A 20,757-nucleotide genomic window follows, 5' to 3' on the forward strand; every position below is an offset into this window, starting at 1 on the left:
TGAGTTTCGGGGGGGGGGGCTGAGTCTGAGTGAAAGAGGGTCTAGCCTAGCAAACCTTTTGTATCATTACCCCAATACCCCCATGCATATGGGATATATTGAGTATGGTGATCAGATCATGATATGAATAAACATAACAGTTTAAATAATGCACCAGTAAGGCCTTTTCGCGAACCACCATGAGAATTTCGGGGGGGGGGGGGCTGAAGCCCCTCAAGCCCCCCCCCCCCGGCTACATGCCTGGTAGGGGGTGAGGCGGTCCCTCAGGTACATCGGCCTTAGACCATGCAAGGCCTTAAATATTGACAATGTATTCACACTGTCATTACTTGCAGCAATAGCCGATGTAGTGAAGCAACCAAGTTGGGGGTGTGTGTGTTGAATGCTCTCATTAAGGAGGCTAGACTTGGTGGAGGTGGTTGACAGGGGCGGAGCTGCAGGCTATTGAAGGCTGCTCTGCCCCCTCCTGTGCTCTTTGCTTCTACGTGAGTTAGAAGGCAGGTTTCCACCCCCCCCCCCCCCCCCCCGCGAAAATTTCAAAAAAAAAAACCTTGAAAATTTCAACCCCTCCCGAAATTTTTTTCTGGCTACGGCCCTGGTTAAGATAGATAAGCTGTGGCTGCCATATTATGTTCCCAGGGCCAACAACCAGAAGTCGAAACAGTGCCAGACTCTGAGAACATTCTCATAAACAAACTCTGGCTAAATGCTGTAGTAATAGTAATAAGAATAATAATTCATCCATGTAAAGCAAGTGGGAATTTTTTTGGTAAATTTCTTGCTCTTTGGTAGCCCAGGTTTCTTTTTTGTAGAATTACTGACAGTGGGATCATTGCAATGATGAACAGCAGTGGTGACAGTGAGTCACCCTGGAAAATTCCCCTCTTGATGTTAACAATTCCATAGTTTTCGTTGCCCACAAACAACTCAGTTTTCCATTGTTTCATTGCATTTGAACATGTCAAACTACTCTGGGACTTCTGAATCCAGACTGACAAGAGTTTTGGAGCACAATACTGACCTCACGATCGTGTTAAAAAACCAAGTATAGCTCGTTGATGTTGCAATCCAAAGCAACAGCAGGATTGAAGAGAAACAACTGGAAAAGCTGGATAAATATGAGGATTTAAAAATCGAACTGCAAAGACTCTGGCACAAGCCAGTCAAGGGTGTCCCAGTGGTGATTGGCACACTGGGCGCAGTGCCTGTAGACCTTGGCCTGCACTAAACACAATCGGCACTGACAAAATTACCACCTGTCAGCTGCAAAAGGCCACTCTACTGGGATCTGCACGCATTATTTGCTGATACATCAACAGTCCTAGACACTTGGGAAGTGTCCGATGTGTGATCCAATACAACAGCCAGCAGAGTGATCTTGTTTGCTGTGAACTCATCTTTTTGTGTTTCAAATAATAATAATACTTGGGGCAGATTCCAACAGACAAAAAGCAAACATTCAGTGCCATGACATAACCACAAATACAAATTCAATCACAACCCAACCAAAGCCCAAAATAAGACATCTGCAGTCAAATTAAAGCGTACATTAATTAATGTTCACATAGATTAGAGGGTGGACTACATGGCCTTTGGATGTGCCTCCCAACTCTCCGATTCTACTTGATCAGAAGAGCAGGTGGGTCGAAACCCAGACGCCTTAAAGAGCCAGACTCAAGAGTATGTCCAAAAGAATAGTTTATTAATACAAAGCAAAAGGACTCAGAGACACTTACTTCAGTGTCCCTGGTCAAAACTCAAAAATAGCAGCAAGTTTCAGCTGAAAAAACAAACTAAAGTAGTAATCCGGATTATCCAGAGAAAAGATCCGGATTAAACTGAATTGCTTCCAAAGTCATGCAAAACAACACAGGAAATGAGGACGTACAAACAAAGAGCTGTGAAGCGAGAGCCGTAGTCAAAAGAAGTCCGAGGTCGAAGAAAGCCAAGTCCAAAGTTGTGAGGTTCCAAGGTCCATGTAGGCAGCGTTGTTGTCAAAAGCAGTCCGAAGTCAAGGAAGGGGAAATCCGCACTCACGAGAATTCAAGCCGAGTTGTAACACGAATGGTAACAGCAACCTGCAGATCCAGGACCCAAGCCCAACACGAAAGCGGCAGCCACTAAACCCAAGGCACGAAACCAACACTTTGCCTTCTGCAAAGATCTATCATTTCAGTGCCTACTTTTATCTTACAACTCATCATCCGATGATGAGCTGACCTCCTCCCTGCCATTATCTCTTACAGCTGCCTTTGCTTCTGCAGCTGAATGCCGACGCCCATCCCTCCAACTCTTCCACCTCTTGTCAAGACTTAGCTCTCCCCACAATTCCACAGTATCTACCGATTGCCAATCCCCATCACCAGAAAACCCTGCAAACGTTTCACTAGACATTGGCTGAGTACAAACATCTTGCACCTCTTGCACCTTGGTCCAATCCAGTGTGTCATCCCCATCCCCATCACTCCCAGACCCATCACTCCCAGAGAAACCCATGAAAACCTCCTCCTCTGTGGGAGCAGTAAGTATATCCCGAATCTTCTTCCTCTGTCGCTCCTCATCTGATTCCTGCTCCTGAGTAACCCTCTTAGTTCCCCTATTCACATCCACTGTATCTCCTTCCTCCTCCTCACTCATTGACCCTTCGCTCTCAGAAAACCCTTCGAAGGAATCTTCGTCGGTAGGTGATGTAAGTATATCCCGGATCCTTTTCCTCTGTTGTTCCTCATCTAATAGGGCTGGGCGGTTTCGTTTCATTAATTCGTAATTCGTTAATAATTCGTTAATTTTTTCAATTACAAAACGATAACAAACCATTCTGGAGGAATTTTTTTTTAAAACGAATTTTTAAATAGTTTTGTAAATGCTTCGTATTTTGTTATTGTATTCGTTTCGTTATTGTTTTGAGGTCGTTTCGTTATTATTTCCGCATGTCTGGGGCAAGTTTTATGGTTGTTTTTTGTTTAATTAGTGAAAAAAAATTACAATATCACACCAACAGTCAACAACAGAGGGAGAGGGAAGCTTCAGAAGTTTTTGGAGGTTTTTTAGCGTATTTCGCGGTCGCGTCCGCCATTAACGAATCGATTCGTTATTGTTTCGGAAATCGATTCGTTAATGTTTTGTAATTTTTTTCACATTTACGAAATTTCGTAAATATCGAACTTTTTAAAAGGAAAATTTTGTAATTATTTTAAATAACGAAACGCAAAAAACCCCAAAAAACGAATCGATTTTAGAAACAAATTTTTCCGTTGTTACCCAGGCCTATCATCTAACTCTTGAGCACACTCCTTTTCCCACTTCTGACACCCATACTACCACTTGTAGTGTTACCAACAGGCTTGACTACAACACTGTGCTTGTTGCTGATATGCTCCACTTCATAACAGCCACAACGTGTCGCTTTGGGCCGCTGCTTCCAGTTTCTGCACCTGCTCCTTCTCTTTTAAGAGTAAAATACAATAAAATGCCTGGATTCCCTTTAAACTGGAAAGGGAGTCTTAATCTAATTTCTTCCTCCACCCCTTTCGCAGCCTTGCAAAACTAGAGTCAGGATGCGTCTTGTTGGAGGATGTGGGTTTGATAAATGTAGCTTTTTCTTTATCATGCGGAAACTTATATTTTTAAGGTAAACAAAGGCTGGTGCCATTCAAATGTTGGCACTGTTATTAAGTTAACTGCACAGAAACAGTTTGTTATTAAGTTAACTGTTGCACGGAAACAGAAGAACGGCCTGCCTCAGGGGAGAGTGCTTGCCCCATCAATGTTCAACATTTACACAAATGACCAGCCACTGCCAGAAGAGACAGAGAGCTTCATCTATGCTGGCGATCGTGCCATTACTGCTCAAGCAGGGAGCTTTGAGATGGTAGAACAGAAGCTCTCCGAAGTTCTAGGTGCTCTCACTGCCTATTACAGGGAAAACCAGCTGATCCCTAATCCATCTAAAACACAGACATGTGCTTTTCACCTTAAGAACAGACAGGCATCCTGAGCTCTGAGGATCACCTGGGAAGGAATCCCACTGGAGCATTGCAATACACCCAAATACCTGGGAGTCACTTTGGACCGTGCTCTGACCTACAAGAAGCACTGCCTGAACATCAAACAAAAAGTGGGCACTAGAAACAATATCATACGAAAGCTGACTGGCACAACCTGGGGATCACAACCAGTCACAGTGAAGACATCTGCCCTTGTGCTATGCTACTCTGCTGATGAGTATGCATGCCCGGCGTGGAACACATCTCACCACGCTAAAACAGTGGATGTGGCTCTTAATGAGACATGCCGCATTATCACGGGGTGTCTGCGCCTTACACCACTGGAGAAATCACACTGTTTAGCCGGTATTGCACCACCTGACATCCGCCGGGAAGTAGCAGCCAATAGTGAAAGGACCAAAACAGTGACATCTCTGGCCCATCCTCTGTTTGGGTATCAGCCAGTACGTCAACGACTTAAATCAAGAAATAGTTTTCTAAGATCTACAGAGACACTCGCTGGAAACAAGCGAGAGTCCAAAAGTGGCAGGCTCAAACCCAGAGCCTCAACCAATGGCTGATACCAAATGAGAGACTCCCCCCTGGGCACACAGAAGACTGGGCGACTTGGAAGGCGCTGAACAGACTGCGCTCTGGCACCACGAGATGCAGAGCCAACCTCAAGAAATGGGGCCACAAAGTGGAATCCTCGACATGCGATTGTGGAGAAGAGCAAACCACTGACCACCTGCTGCAATGCACCCTGAGCCCAGCCACATGCACAATGGAGGACCTCCTTGTGGCAACACCAGAGGCACTCCAAGTGGCCAGATGCTGGTCAAAGGACATTTAATCTACTACCAGGCTTGCTAACTTTGCGTTTTGTTTCTTTGTTTGTTAAAAATGCAATGCAACTGTTTGGTCTGCTCCTGACACGATAAATAAAATAAACTGTTTTCACAATTTGTTGATTGAGCTGCAGTATTCGCCATTAAAATGGATACGTAAGAAAATATGTTGACAATGATGTTTGTGACAAACCACATTGAACGGCTGTAGAGGAAACTACGCAAGGATCAACTTTACTACCTAAGTACTGTAGAGTCTCGCTTATCCAACCTTCACTTATCCAACATTCCGTATTATCCAAAGCGTCATGGCTGCTTCTGGCTTGGAAGAAGAAAAACAAGGCTCTTCCCCTGAGAATTATTTTATTTATTTATTTGCGGTATTTGTCTACCGCCCTTCTCAACCCGGAAAGGGAATCAGGGTGGTTCACAATGTTGGCAACAGTTCAGTGTCATCGATTAATAATAATAATAATAATAATAATAATAATAATAACTCTACGTGGACAGTTCCTGGCAAAAATTGAGAGCCAAATTGACAAAGAAAAAACATGGCTGTGGCTCACAAATGCAACTCTGAAAAAGGAGACAAAGGAAGGCCTGATTCTGGCAGCCCAAGAACAAGCCATTCGAACCAATGCAACCAAAGCCAGAATTGAAAAGTCGACAACAGATCCCAAGTGTAGACTCTGCAAGGAAGCAGATGAAACAATAGATCCCATCCTCAGCTGCTGCAAGAAGATCGCACAGACAGACTACAAGCAGAGGCACAACACCCTTGCTCAGATGAGTCATTGGAACTTGTGCCACAAATACCATCTGCCTGCGACAAAGAACTGGAGGGATCACAAGCTGGAAAGAGTTACAGAGAATGAACATGTCAAACTCTTCTGGGTTTTCTGAGCCAACTCGGGCCTTCCCCCCCCCCCCCTCCAGGTGTTTTCATAGAATCATAGAGTTGGAAGCAGGTGTGTAGCCGGGGGGGGGGGGGGTTTGAGAGGCTTCAGCCCCCCCAAAAAAATTATCCTGGTAGTCCACAAGAAGACCTTACTGGTAAATTATTTAAACTGTTATGTTTATTCATATCATGATCTGATCACCATGCTCAATATATCCCATATGCATGGGGGGGGGGGGGGGGGGATTGAGATAATGATGCAAAAGGTTTCTAGGGTAGACCCTCTTTCACTCAGACTCAGCCCCCCAAATCAAAATCCTGTCTATAGGCCTGATTGGAAGCGACCTAGGCAGCAACCAGCCAAGCTTTGAAGCTACAAAGCCATCCAATGCTAGTGAAGATGGCCAATTGCATCATTCCCATTTGCCTCAAACAGACAAGAGTTCTATGTATTGTCAAAGGCTTTCATGGCTGGAATCACTCAGTTCCTGTGGGTTTTTTCGGGCTATATGGCCATGTTCCAGAGGCATTTCTCCCGACGTTTCGCCTGCATCTATGGCAAGCTTCCTAGATGCAGGCGAAACGTCGGGAGAAATGCCTCTGGAACATGGCCATATAGCCCGAAAAAACCCACAGGAACTGAGACAAGAGTTCTTTTTCCCATCCTGGACACCATTCCACTGGTATATAAACCCCATTTTCCTAGTTCCCAACAGACCTCACAAACTCTGAGGATGTCTGCCATAGGTGTGGGCGAAACGTCAGGAGAGAATGCTTCTGGAACATGGCCAGATGGCTCGGAAAACTCACAACAACCCAGCAATGATAGAATCATAGAATCCTAGAGTTGGAAGAGACCTCCTGGGCCATCCAGTTCAACCCCATTCTGCCAAGAAGCAGGAAAATTGCATTCAAAGCACCCCCGACAGATGGCCATCCAGCCTCTGCTTAAAAGCTTCCAAAGAAGAAGCCTCCACCACACTCTGGGGCAGAGAGTTCCACTGCTGAACAGCTCTCACAGTCAGGAAGTTCTTCCTCATGTTCAGATGGAATCTCCTCTCTTGTAATTTGAAGCCATTGTTCCATTGCGTCCTAGTCTCCAGGGCAGCAGAAAACAAGCTTGCTCCCTCCTCCTCCCTGTGGCTTCCTCTCATGTATTTATACATGGTCCTTGTCATATCTCCTCTCAGCCTTCTCTTCTTCAGGCTAAACATGCCCACCTCTTTAAGCCGCTTCTCATAGTGTTAGAGACCCTAAATTGGGTCTTCTTAGGTCCACATCACGGGAACACGTAAGGAAGGAGACAGTCCCTAAAAAGATTTAAAAACAAGGTTTATTTTCGTTTCTTCATGAAGAAGACGGACAGCCTGGCAGCATATGCAGATGCTACCCTTCAAGTGACTGCCGCCCCCTCCTCTTTTTCCATTGACTTTTATACTCAAGTAATAGGTCATGGAAAGTACTTTCTTTCCAGCCCCTCTCCCTTGACCTTTTGATGGAAAGTACCTTCTTGTACCTCCAGACTCTGCGCTTTTATTTTATTTATTGTGTCAGGGCAACCAGTCGATTATATTACATTTCTAACAGAACAAAGAAAAAAAACAAAACAACAGAATATGTAAGTTTGGTAGTTGATTAAATGTCCTTTGACCAGTATCTGGCCACTTGGAGTGCCACTGGTGTTGCTGCAAGAAGGTCCTCCATGGTGCATGTAGCAGGGCTCAGGTTGCATTGCAGCAGGTGGCCAGTGGTTTGCTCTTCTCCACACTCGCATGTCATGGATTCCACTTTGTGGCCCCATTTCTGAAGGTTGGCTCTGCATCTCGTGGTGCCAGAGTGCAGTCTGTTCAGCGCCTTCCATGTTGCCCAGTTCTCTGTGTGACCAGGGGGGAGTCTCTCATTTGGTATCACCCATTGGTTGAGGTTCTGGGTTTGAGCCTGCCACTTTTGGACTCTTGCTTGCTGAGGTGTTCCAGCGAGTGTCTCTGTAGATCTTAGAAAATTATTTCTAGATTTAAGTTGTTGATGTGCTGGCTGATACCCAAACAGGGGATGAGCTGGAGATGTCACTCCCTTGGTCCTTTCACTATTGGCTGCTACTTCCCGGCGGATGTCAGGTGGTGCAATACCGGCTAAGCAGTGTAATTTCTCCAGTGGTGTAGAGTGCAGACACCCCGTGATAATGCGGCATGTCACATTAAGAGGCACATCCACTGTTTTAGCGTGGTGAGATGTGTTCCACACTGGGCATGCATACTCAGCAGCAGAGTAGCATAGCGCAAGGGCAGATGTCTTCACTGTGTCTGGTTGTGATCCCCAGGTTGTGCCAGTCAGCTTTCGTATGATGTTGTTTCTAGCACCCACTTTTTGCTTGTTGTTCAGGCAATGCTTCTTGTAGGTAAGAACACGGTCTAGGGTGACTCCCAGGTATTTGGGTACGCTGCAATGCTCCAGTGGGATTCCTTCCCAGGTGATCTTCAGAGCTTGGGATGCTTCTCTGTTCTTGAGATGAAAGGCACATGTCTGTGTTTTAGATGGGTTGGGGATCAGCTGGTTTTCCCTGTAATAGGCAGTGAGAGCACCTAGAGCTTTGGAAAGCTTCTGTTCAACCATCTCAGAGCTCCCTGCTTGAGCAGTAATGTGCTTAACCACAACCTTTGAACTTAACCACAAGACAGCTTCCACCCTCTACATGCCACATCTCGTTTCTTAAAAACATTTTCTTTCATGTTGCTCCTTTTCTACAGAGAAAGGGTATATTTTTCTTTTGCTGTTAATTTCATTCAAAGCCCCTTGCTTAGCATTGGCAAATTTCACTCAAAGACCCTTTTCAATAGGGCTTGTTCTCCAGACCCTTGATAATTTTGGACACCCTCCTTTGGACACATTCCAGCTTGTCAATATCTCTCTTCAATTTTGGTGCCCAATTTTGGTGCCCCATGTACAGAGCATTGTTGTTGTTGTTCATTTGTTGAGTCGTCTCCGACTCTTCGTGACCTCATGGACCAGCCCACGCCAGAGCTCCCTGTCGGCTGTCACCACCCCCAGCTCAGGCATGTAGCCAGGGGGGGGGGGCTCGGGGGCTTCAGCCCCCCCCCGAAATTTTCATGGTGGTTCGCGAAAAGGCCTTATTGGTGCATTATTTAAACTGTTATGTTTATTCATATCATGATCTGATCACCATACTCAATATATCCCATATGCATGGGGGTATTGGGGTAATGATACAAAAGGTTTGCTAGGGTAGACCCTCTTTCACTCAGACTCAGCCCCCCCCGAAACTCAGCCCCCCCCCGAAACCCCCCCTGAAAAAAATTTTAGCCCCCCCCCGAAACGAAATCCTGGCTACGGGCCTGCCCCAGCTCCTCCAAGGTCAGTCCAGTCACTTCAAGGATGCCATCCATCCACCTTGCCCTTGGTTGGCCCCTCTTCCTTTTGCCTTCCACTTTCCCCAGCATCATTGTCTTCTCTAGGCTTTGCTGACTCCTCATGATGTGGCTTATCAATATCTCTCTTCAATTGTGGTGCCCAGAAATGGACTTCCACAATTCCTAACACCTGGTAGTTGGAAGTCCAAAACACTTGGAGGGAGGGAGGGAGGGAGGGAGGGCCCAAGTTGGCCCAGGTTTTATCTAACTTGACTAGACCAGAGCCTGGACTCTTGTGGCCATAATCTGCAGTCTTCCAGGGAGGACTTCCCCCCAGGAATTTACCATTTCTAAGTTTCCCCTTGTTTTTTTTTTTAAAAAAGGAAGTGAACAAAAAACTGCGCAACTCTCTGCCAGCTCATAGGATTGAATAGCAAACGTATTTCTGTGGTTAGCCCATAGGACTGAATAGCAAACGTATTTCTGTGGTTAGCCCATAGGACTGAATAGCAAACGTATTTCTGTGGTTAGCCCATAGGACTGAATAGCAAACGTATTTCTGTGGTTAGCCCATAGGACTGAATAGCAAACGTATTTCTGTGGTTAGCCCATAGGACTGAATAGCAAACGTATTTCTGTGGTTAGCCCATAGGACTGAATAGCAAACGTATTTCTGTGGTTAGCCCATAGGACTGAATAGCAAACGTATTTCTGTGGTTAGCCCATAGGACTGAATAGCAAACGTATTTCTGTGGTTAGCCCATAGGACTGAATAGCAAACGTATTTCTGTGGTTAGCCCATAGGATTGAATAGCAAACGTATTTCTGTGGTTAGCCCATAGGATTGAATAGCAAACGTATTTCTGTGGTTAGCCCATAGGACTGAATAGCAAACGTATTTCTGTGGTTAGCCCATAGGACTGAATAGCAAACGTATTTCTGTGGTTAGCCCATAGGACTGAATAGCAAACGTATTTCTGTGGTTAGCCATAGGACTGAATAGCAAACGTATTTCTGTGGTTAGCCCATAGGACTGAATAGCAAACGTATTTCTGTGGTTAGCCCATAGGACTGAATAGCAAACGTATTTCTGTGGTTAGCCCATAGGACTGAATAGCAAACGTATTTCTGTGGTTAGCCCATAGGACTGAATAGCAAACGTATTTCTGTGGTTAGCCCATAGGACTGAATAGCAAACGTATTTCTGTGGTTAGCCCATAGGACTGAATAGCAAACGTATTTCTGTGGTTAGCCCATAGGACTGAATAGCAAACGTATTTCTGTGGTTAGCCCATAGGACTGAATAGCAAACGTATTTCTGTGGTTAGCCCATAGGATTGAATAGCAAACGTATTTCTGTGGTTAGCCCATAGGACTGAATAGCAAACGTATTTCTGTGGTTAGCCCATAGGACTGAATAGCAAACGTATTTCTGTGGTTAGCCCATAGGACTGAATAGCAAACGTATTTCTGTGGTTAGCCCATAGGATTGAATAGCAAACGTATTTCTGTGGTTAGCCCATAGGACTGAATAGCAAACGTATTTCTGTGGTTAGCCCATAGGACTGAATAGCAAACGTATTTCTGTGGTTAGCCCATAGGATTGAATAGCAAACGTATTTCTGTGGTTAGCCCATAGGATTGAATAGCAAACGTATTTCTGTGGTTAGCCCATAGGACTGAATAGCAAACGTATTTCTGTGGTTAGCCCATAGGACTGAATAGCAAACGTATTTCTGTGGTTAGCCCATAGGACTGAATAGCAAACGTATTTCTGTGGTTAGCCCATAGGACTGAATAGCAAACGTATTTCTGTGGTTAGCCCATAGGACTGAATAGCAAACGTATTTCTGTGGTTAGCCCATAGGACTGAATAGCAAACGTATTTCTGTGGTTAGCCCATAGGACTGAATAGCAAACGTATTTCTGTGGTTAGCCCATAGGACTGAATAGCAAACGTATTTCTGTGGTTAGCCCATAGGACTGAATAGCAAACGTATTTCTGTGGTTAGCCCATAGGACTGAATAGCAAACGTATTTCTGTGGTTAGCCCATAGGACTGAATAGCAAACGTATTTCTGTGGTTAGCCCATAGGACTGAATAGCAAACGTATTTCTGTGGTTAGCCCATAGGACTGAATAGCAAACGTATTTCTGTGGTTAGCCCATAGGACTGAATAGCAAACGTATTTCTGTGGTTAGCCCATAGGACTGAATAGCAAACGTATTTCTGTGGTTAGCCCATAGGACTGAATAGCAAACGTATTTCTGTGGTTAGCCCATAGGACTGAATAGCAAACGTATTTCTGTGGTTAGCCCATAGGACTGAATAGCAAACGTATTTCTGTGGTTAGCCCATAGGACTGAATAGCAAACGTATTTCTGTGGTTAGCCCATAGGACTGAATAGCAAACGTATTTCTGTGGTTAGCCCATAGGACTGAATAGCAAACGTATTTCTGTGGTTAGCCCATAGGACTGAATAGCAAACGTATTTCTGTGGTTAGCCCATAGGACTGAATAGCAAACGTATTTCTGTGGTTAGCCCATAGGATTGAATAGCAAACGTATTTCTGTGGTTAGCCCATAGGACTGAATAGCAAACGTATTTCTGTGGTTAGCCCATAGGACTGAATAGCAAACGTATTTCTGTGGTTAGCCCATAGGACTGAATAGCAAACGTATTTCTGTGGTTAGCCCATAGGACTGAATAGCAAACGTATTTCTGTGGTTAGCCCATAGGATTGAATAGCAAACGTATTTCTGTGGTTAGCCCATAGGACTGAATAGCAAACGTATTTCTGTGGTTAGCCCATAGGACTGAATAGCAAACGTATTTCTGTGGTTAGCCCATAGGACTGAATAGCAAACGTATTTCTGTGGTTAGCCCATAGGACTGAATAGCAAACGTATTTCTGTGGTTAGCCCATAGGATTGAATAGCAAACGTATTTCTGTGGTTAGCCCATAGGACTGAATAGCAAACGTATTTCTGTGGTTAGCCCATAGGACTGAATAGCAAACGTATTTCTGTGGTTAGCCCATAGGACTGAATAGCAAACGTATTTCTGTGGTTAGCCCATAGGACTGAATAGCAAACGTATTTCTGTGGTTAGCCCATAGGACTGAATAGCAAACGTATTTCTGTGGTTAGCCCATAGGACTGAATAGCAAACGTATTTCTGTGGTTAGCCCATAGGACTGAATAGCAAACGTATTTCTGTGGTTAGCCCATAGGACTGAATAGCAAACGTATTTCTGTGGTTAGCCCATAGGACTGAATAGCAAACGTATTTCTGTGGTTAGCCCATAGGACTGAATAGCAAACGTATTTCTGTGGTTAGCCCATAGGACTGAATAGCAAACGTATTTCTGTGGTTAGCCCATAGGACTGAATAGCAAACGTATTTCTGTGGTTAGCCCATAGGACTGAATAGCAAACGTATTTCTGTGGTTAGCCCATAGGATTGAATAGCAAACGTATTTCTGTGGTTAGCCCATAGGACTGAATAGCAAACGTATTTCTGTGGTTAGCCCATAGGACTGAATAGCAAACGTATTTCTGTGGTTAGCCCATAGGACTGAATAGCAAACGTATTTCTGTGGTTAGCCCATAGGATTGAATAGCAAACGTATTTCTGTGGTTAGCCCATAGGACTGAATAGCAAACGTATTTCTGTGGTTAGCCCATAGGACTGAATAGCAAACGTATTTCTGTGGTTAGCCCATAGGATTGAATAGCAAACGTATTTCTGTGGTTAGCCCATAGGATTGAATAGCAAACGTATTTCTGTGGTTAGCCCATAGGACTGAATAGCAAACGTATTTCTGTGGTTAGCCCATAGGACTGAATAGCAAACGTATTTCTGTGGTTAGCCCATAGGACTGAATAGCAAACGTATTTCTGTGGTTAGCCCATAGGACTGAATAGCAAACGTATTTCTGTGGTTAGCCCATAGGACTGAATAGCAAACGTATTTCTGTGGTTAGCCCATAGGACTGAATAGCAAACGTATTTCTGTGGTTAGCCCATAGGACTGAATAGCAAACGTATTTCTGTGGTTAGCCCATAGGACTGAATAGCAAACGTATTTCTGTGGTTAGCCCATAGGACTGAATAGCAAACGTATTTCTGTGGTTAGCCCATAGGACTGAATAGCAAACGTATTTCTGTGGTTAGCCCATAGGACTGAATAGCAAACGTATTTCTGTGGTTAGCCCATAGGACTGAATAGCAAACGTATTTCTGTGGTTAGCCCATAGGACTGAATAGCAAACGTATTTCTGTGGTTAGCCCATAGGACTGAATAGCAAACGTATTTCTGTGGTTAGCCCATAGGACTGAATAGCAAACGTATTTCTGTGGTTAGCCCATAGGACTGAATAGCAAACGTATTTCTGTGGTTAGCCCATAGGACTGAATAGCAAACGTATTTCTGTGGTTAGCCCATAGGACTGAATAGCAAACGTATTTCTGTGGTTAGCCCATAGGACTGAATAGCAAACGTATTTCTGTGGTTAGCCCATAGGACTGAATAGCAAACGTATTTCTGTGGTTAGCCCATAGGACTGAATAGCAAACGTATTTCTGTGGTTAGCCCATAGGACTGAATAGCAAACGTATTTCTGTGGTTAGCCCATAGGACTGAATAGCAAACGTATTTCTGTGGTTAGCCCATAGGATTGAATAGCAAACGTATTTCTGTGGTTAGCCCATAGGACTGAATAGCAAACGTATTTCTGTGGTTAGCCCATAGGACTGAATAGCAAACGTATTTCTGTGGTTAGCCCATAGGACTGAATAGCAAACGTATTTCTGTGGTTAGCCCATAGGACTGAATAGCAAACGTATTTCTGTGGTTAGCCCATAGGATTGAATAGCAAACGTATTTCTGTGGTTAGCCCATAGGACTGAATAGCAAACGTATTTCTGTGGTTAGCCCATAGGACTGAATAGCAAACGTATTTCTGTGGTTAGCCCATAGGACTGAATAGCAAACGTATTTCTGTGGTTAGCCCATAGGACTGAATAGCAAACGTATTTCTGTGGTTAGCCCATAGGATTGAATAGCAAACGTATTTCTGTGGTTAGCCCATAGGACTGAATAGCAAACGTATTTCTGTGGTTAGCCCATAGGACTGAATAGCAAACGTATTTCTGTGGTTAGCCCATAGGACTGAATAGCAAACGTATTTCTGTGGTTAGCCCATAGGACTGAATAGCAAACGTATTTCTGTGGTTAGCCCATAGGATTGAATAGCAAACGTATTTCTGTGGTTAGCCCATAGGACTGAATAGCAAACGTTTTTCTGCGGTTAGCCCATAGGACTGAATAGCAAACGTATTTCTGTGGTTAGCCCATAGGACTGAATAGCAAACGTATTTCTGTGGTTAGCCCATAGGACTGAATAGCAAACGTATTTCTGTGGTTAGCCCATAGGACTGAATAGCAAACGTATTTCTGTGGTTAGCCCATAGGACTGAATAGCAAACGTATTTCTGTGGTTAGCCCATAGGATTGAATAGCAAACGTATTTCTGTGGTTAGCCCATAGGATTGAATAGCAAACGTATTTCTGTGGTTAGCCCATAGGACTGAATAGCAAACGTATTTCTGTGGTTAGCCCATAGGATTGAATAGCAAACGTATTTCTGTGGTTAGCCCATAGGACTGAATAGCAAACGTATTTCTGTGGTTAGCCCATAGGACTGAATAGCAAACGTATTTCTGTGGTTAGCCCATAGGACTGAATAGCAAACGTATTTCTGTGGTTAGCCCATAGGACTGAATAGCAAACGTATTTCTGTGGTTAGCCCATAGGATTGAATAGCAAACGTATTTCTGTGGTTAGCCCATAGGATTGAATAGCAAACGTATTTCTGTGGTTAGCCCATAGGACTGAATAGCAAACGTATTTCTGTGGTTAGCCCATAGGATTGAATAGCAAACGTATTTCTGTGGTTAGCCCATAGGACTGAATAGCAAACGTATTTCTGTGGTTAGCCCATAGGACTGAATAGCAAACGTATTTCTGTGGTTAGCCCATAGGACTGAATAGCAAACGTATTTCTGTGGTTAGCCCATAGGACTGAATAGCAAACGTATTTCTGTGGTTAGCCCATAGGATTGAATAGCAAACGTATTTCTGTGGTTAGCCCATAGGATTGAATAGCAAACGTATTTCTGTGGTTAGCCCATAGGACTGAATAGCAAACGTATTTCTGTGGTTAGCCCATAGGATTGAATAGCAAACGTATTTCTGTGGTTAGCCCATAGGACTGAATAGCAAACGTATTTCTGTGGTTAGCCCATAGGACTGAATAGCAAACGTATTTCTGTGGTTAGCCCATAGGACTGAATAGCAAACGTATTTCTGTGGTTAGCCCATAGGATTGAATAGCAAACGTATTTCTGTGGTTAGCCCATAGGATTGAATAGCAAACGTATTTCTGTGGTTAGCCCATAGGACTGAATAGCAAACGTTTTTCTGCGGTTAGCCCATAGGATTGAATAGCAAACGTATTTCTGTGGTTAGCCCATAGGACTGAATAGCAAACGTATTTCTGTGGTTAGCCCATAGGATTGAATAGCAAACGTATTTCTGTGGTTAGCCCATAGGATTGAATAGCAAACGTATTTCTGTGGTTAGCCCATAGGATTGAATAGCAAACGTATTTCTGTGGTTAGCCCATAGGACTGAATAGCAAACGTATTTCTGTGGTTAGCCCATAGGACTGAATAGCAAACGTATTTCTGTGGTTAGCCCATAGGACTGAATAGCAAACGTATTTCTGTGGTTAGCCCATAGGACTGAATAGCAAACGTATTTCTGTGGTTAGCCCATAGGATTGAATAGCAAACGTATTTCTGTGGTTAGCCCATAGGATTGAATAGCAAACGTATTTCTGTGGTTAGCCCATAGGACTGAATAGCAAACGTTTTTCTGCGGTTAGCCCATAGGATTGAATAGCAAACGTATTTCTGTGGTTAGCCCATAGGACTGAATAGCAAACGTATTTCTGTGGTTAGCCCATAGGACTGAATAGCAAACGTATTTCTGTGGTTAGCCCATAGGATTGAATAGCAAACGTATTTCTGTGGTTAGCCCATAGGATTGAATAGCAAACGTATTTCTGTGGTTAGCCCATAGGACTGAATAGCAAACGTATTTCTGTGGTTAGCCCATAGGATTGAATAGCAAACGTATTTCTGTGGTTAGCCCATAGGACTGAATAGCAAACGTATTTCTGTGGTTAGCCCATAGGACTGAATAGCAAACGTATTTCTGTGGTTAGCCCATAGGACTGAATAGCAAACGTATTTCTGTGGTTAGCCCATAGGATTGAATAGCAAACGTATTTCTGTGGTTAGCCCATAGGATTGAATAGCAAACGTATTTCTGTGGTTAGCCCATAGGACTGAATAGCAAACGTTTTTCTGCGGTTAGCCCATAGGACTGAATAGCAAACGTATTTCTGTGGTTAGCCCATAGGACTGAATAGCAAACGTATTTCTGTGGTTAGCCCATAGGATTGAATAGCAAACGTATTTCTGTGGTTAGCCCATAGGACTGAATAGCAAACGTATTTCTGTGGTTAGCCCATAGGACTGAATAGCAAACGTATTTCTGTGGTTAGCCCATAGGATTGAATAGCAAACGTATTTCTGTGGTTAGCCCATAGGACTGAATAGCAAACGTATTTCTGTGGTTAGCCCATAGGATTGAATAGCAAACGTATTTCTGTGGTTAGCCCATAGGACTGAATAGCAAACGTATTTCTGTGGTTAGCCCATAGGACTGAATAGCAAACGTATTTCTGTGGTTAGCCCATAGGACTGAATAGCAAACGTATTTCTGTGGTTAGCCCATAGGATTGAATAGCAAACGTATTTCTGTGGTTAGCCCATAGGATTGAATAGCAAACGTATTTCTGTGGTTAGCCCATAGGACTGAATAGCAAACGTTTTTCTGCGGTTAGCCCATAGGACTGAATAGCAAACGTATTTCTGTGGTTAGCCCATAGGACTGAATAGCAAACGTATTTCTGTGGTTAGCCCATAGGATTGAATAGCAAACGTATTTCTGTGGTTAGCCCATAGGACTGAATAGCAAACGTATTTCTGTGGTTAGCCCATAGGACTGAATAGCAAACGTATTTCTGTGGTTAGCCCATAGGATTGAATAGCAAACGTATTTCTGTGGTTAGCCCATAGGACTGAATAGCAAACGTATTTCTGTGGTTAGCCCATAGGATTGAATAGCAAACGTATTTCTGTGGTTAGCCCATAGGACTGAATAGCAAACGTATTTCTGTGGTTAGCCCATAGGACTGAATAGCAAACGTATTTCTGTGGTTAGCCCATAGGACTGAATAGCAAACGTATTTCTGTGGTTAGCCCATAGGATTGAATAGCAAACGTATTTCTGTGGTTAGCCCATAGGATTGAATAGCAAACGTATTTCTGTGGTTAGCCCATAGGACTGAATAGCAAACGTTTTTCTGCGGTTAGCCCATAGGACTGAATAGCAAACGTATTTCTGTGGTTAGCCCATAGGACTGAATAGCAAACGTATTTCTGTGGTTAGCCCATAGGATTGAATAGCAAACGTATTTCTGTGGTTAGCCCATAGGACTGAATAGCAAACGTATTTCTGTGGTTAGCCCATAGGACTGAATAGCAAACGTATTTCTGTGGTTAGCCCATAGGATTGAATAGCAAACGTATTTCTGTGGTTAGCCCGTAGGACTGAATAGCAAACGTTTTTCTGCGGTTAGCCTGCTGCTTCTACTTTCGTTTCCCCCGACTGTGCTCAGCCTGTGGCGGGGCAGAGTCTTCCCAGCACCTGATGACGCCACCGAGTCTCTTTTTTTCCGATTGGAGGAAGGGTACGCTCTCGTCCAGTCCTGGTTCTTTCCTTTCCCAGTCCGCCTCTGGGCTGCGAAGAGAGAGGAATGTGGTGGGGGGGCTCCAAAGAAGAGCTTCTTGGAGGGGCGGCATGGGCCTGATGTGGAGTCCCCCTTTCTTACTGGGCTTGGCTGCTCTCCTGGCGGGGACTTGCTCCGGTGAGTAGAAGAACTTCTCCTCTTTGGTGGAGGGTTGTTTACAGCCAGGTCTTTGCCTTCCTCCTCGGAGGAGAGAGAGAGCAGGATTCCAACCCGGGCCCCTGGGGGTCCCTGGGCCCTCTCCTTTCCCCAGAGCCCTTTCCTGCCCTCCTCCAGACCCGCTTCTCCTTCCATATAGGAATTCTCCCATTTCTCTTTCCCAGTATTTATGGACACAACGAAACTCAGACGCAGGGGAACTTCAGACAAGAAACAAACTGGGACAGTTAACCCCCCTCTCAACAAAAGATTCCCCCCAGTAGCAAGCCACACCTAAACACGGTCAGGCCATCAAATGCTAATCAAGGTGGCCAACTGAAACATTCACACCTAACTCCCAACAAAGAAGAGTTCTTCCAACAAAACTCAAACACAGGGGAACTCCAGACAAAAAACAAACTGGAACAGTTAACCCCCTCTTAACAAAGGATTCCCCCCAGGCAGTAGTAAGCCACCCCTAAACCCGGCCAGGCCATCAAATGCTAATCAAGGTGACTAACTGAAACATTCACACCTAGCTCCAACAAACAAGAGTTCCCCCAACAAAACTCAAACACAGGGGAACTCCAGACCAGAAACATACTGGGACAGTTAACCCCCCTCTCAACAAAGGGTTCCCCCCCAGGCAGTAGCAAGCCACTCCTAAACACAGCCAGGCCATCAAATGCTAATCAAGGTGGCCAATGGAAACATTCACACCTAACGCCAACAAACAAGAGTTCTTCCAACAAAACTCAAACACAGGGGAACTCCAGACAAGAAACAAACTGGAACAGTTAACCCCCCTCTCAACAAAGGATTCCCCCCCAGGCAGTAGCAAGCCACACCTAAACACTGCCAGGCCATCAAATGCTAATCAAGGTGGCCAACTGAAACATTCACACCTAGCTCCAACAAACAAGAGTTCTTCCAACAAAACTCAAACACAGGGGAACTCCAGACAAGAAACAGACAGGAACAGTTAACCCCCCTCTCAACAAAGGGTTCCCCCCAGGCAGTAGCAAGCCACACCTCAAAACAGCCAGGCCATCAAATGCTAATCAAGGTGGCCGATGGAAACATTCACACCTGGCTCCAAAAAACAAGAGTTCTTCCAACAGAACTCAAACACAGGGGAACTCCAGACAAGAAACAGACAGGAACAGTTAACCCCCCTCTCAACAAAGGGTTCCCTCCAGGCAGTAGCAAGCCACACCTCAAAACAGCCAGGCCATCAAATGCTAATCAAGGTGGCCGATGGAAACATTCACACCTGGCTCCAAAAAACAAGAGTTCTTCCAACAGAACTCAAACACAGGGGAACTGCAGACAAGAAACAGACAGGAACAGTTAACCCCCCTCTCAACAAAGGGTTCCCCCCAGGCAGTAGCAAGCCACACCTCAAAACAGCCAGGCCATCAAATGCTAATCAAGGTGGCCGATGGAAACATTCACACCTAACTCCAACAAACAAGAGTTCTTCCAACAGAACTCAAACACAGGGGAACTCCAGACAAGAAACAGACAGGAACAGTTAACCCCCCTCTCAACAAAGGGTTCCCTCCAGGCAGTAGCAAGCCACACCTCAAAACAGCCAGGCCATCAAATGCTAATCAAGGTGGCCGATGGAAACATTCACACCTAACTCCAACAAACAAGAGTTCTTCCAACAGAACTCAAACACAGGGGAACTGCAGACAAGAAACAGACAGGAACAGTTAACCCCCCTCTCAACAAAGGGTTCCCCCCAGGCAGTAGCAAGCCACACCTCAAAACAGCCAGGCCATCAAATGCTAATCAAGGTGGCCGATGGAAACATTCACACCTGGCTCCAAAAAACAAGAGTTCTTCCAACAGAACTCAAACACAGGGGAACTGCAGACAAGAAACAGACAGGAACAGTTAACCCCCCTCTCAACAAAGGGTTCCCCCCAGGCAGTAGCAAGCCACACCTCAAAACAGCCAGGCCATCAAATGCTAATCAAGGTGGCCGATGGAAACATTCACACCTGGCTCCAACAAACAAGAGTTCTTCCAACAAAACTCAAACACAGGGGAACTGCAGACAAGAAACAGACAGGAACAGTTAACCCCCCTCTCAACAAAGGGTTCCCTCCAGGCAGTAGCAAGCCACACCTCAAAACAGCCAGGCCATCAAATGCTAATCAAGGTGGCCGATGGAAACATTCACACCTAACTCCAACAAACAAGAGTTCTTCCAACAGAACTCAAACACAGGGGAACTGCAGACAAGAAACAGACAGGAACAGTTAACCCCCCTCTCAACAAAGGGTTCCCCCCAGGCAGTAGCAAGCCACACCTCAAAACAGCCAGGCCATCAAATGCTAATCAAGGTGGCCGATGGAAACATTCACACCTGGCTCCAACAAACAAGAGTTCTTCCAACAAAACTCAAACACAGGGGAACTCCAGACAAGAAACAGACAGGAACAGTTAACCCCCCTCTCAACAAAGGGTTCCCTCCAGGCAGTAGCAAGCCACACCTCAAAACAGCCAGGCCATCAAATGCTAATCAAGGTGGCCGATGGAAACATTCACACCTAACTCCAACAAA

At 44.7% G+C, this 20,757-nt stretch overlaps 2 protein-coding genes across 1 annotated transcript in view; both read left to right on the forward strand.

The window, feature by feature from the left end:
- Window positions 1-20,757, forward strand: part of LOC132769747 (major histocompatibility complex class I-related gene protein-like) — a 240,081-nt gene that overhangs the window by 140,581 nt on the left and 78,743 nt on the right.
- The window catches only part of LOC132765346 (H-2 class I histocompatibility antigen, Q10 alpha chain-like), a 37,318-nt gene continuing 34,570 nt past the window's right edge, over window positions 18,010-20,757 (forward strand). The window contains exon 1 of the mRNA XM_067465415.1: window positions 18,010-18,164. Within this exon, the coding sequence (XP_067321516.1) occupies window positions 18,098-18,164 (67 nt within the window). The 5' untranslated portion in view covers window positions 18,010-18,097. The remainder of the gene's footprint in view (window positions 18,165-20,757) is intronic.

This window comes from Anolis sagrei, chromosome 2, assembly GCF_037176765.1.
Source record: "Anolis sagrei isolate rAnoSag1 chromosome 2, rAnoSag1.mat, whole genome shotgun sequence".
Taxonomy (NCBI): domain Eukaryota; kingdom Metazoa; phylum Chordata; class Lepidosauria; order Squamata; family Dactyloidae; genus Anolis; species Anolis sagrei.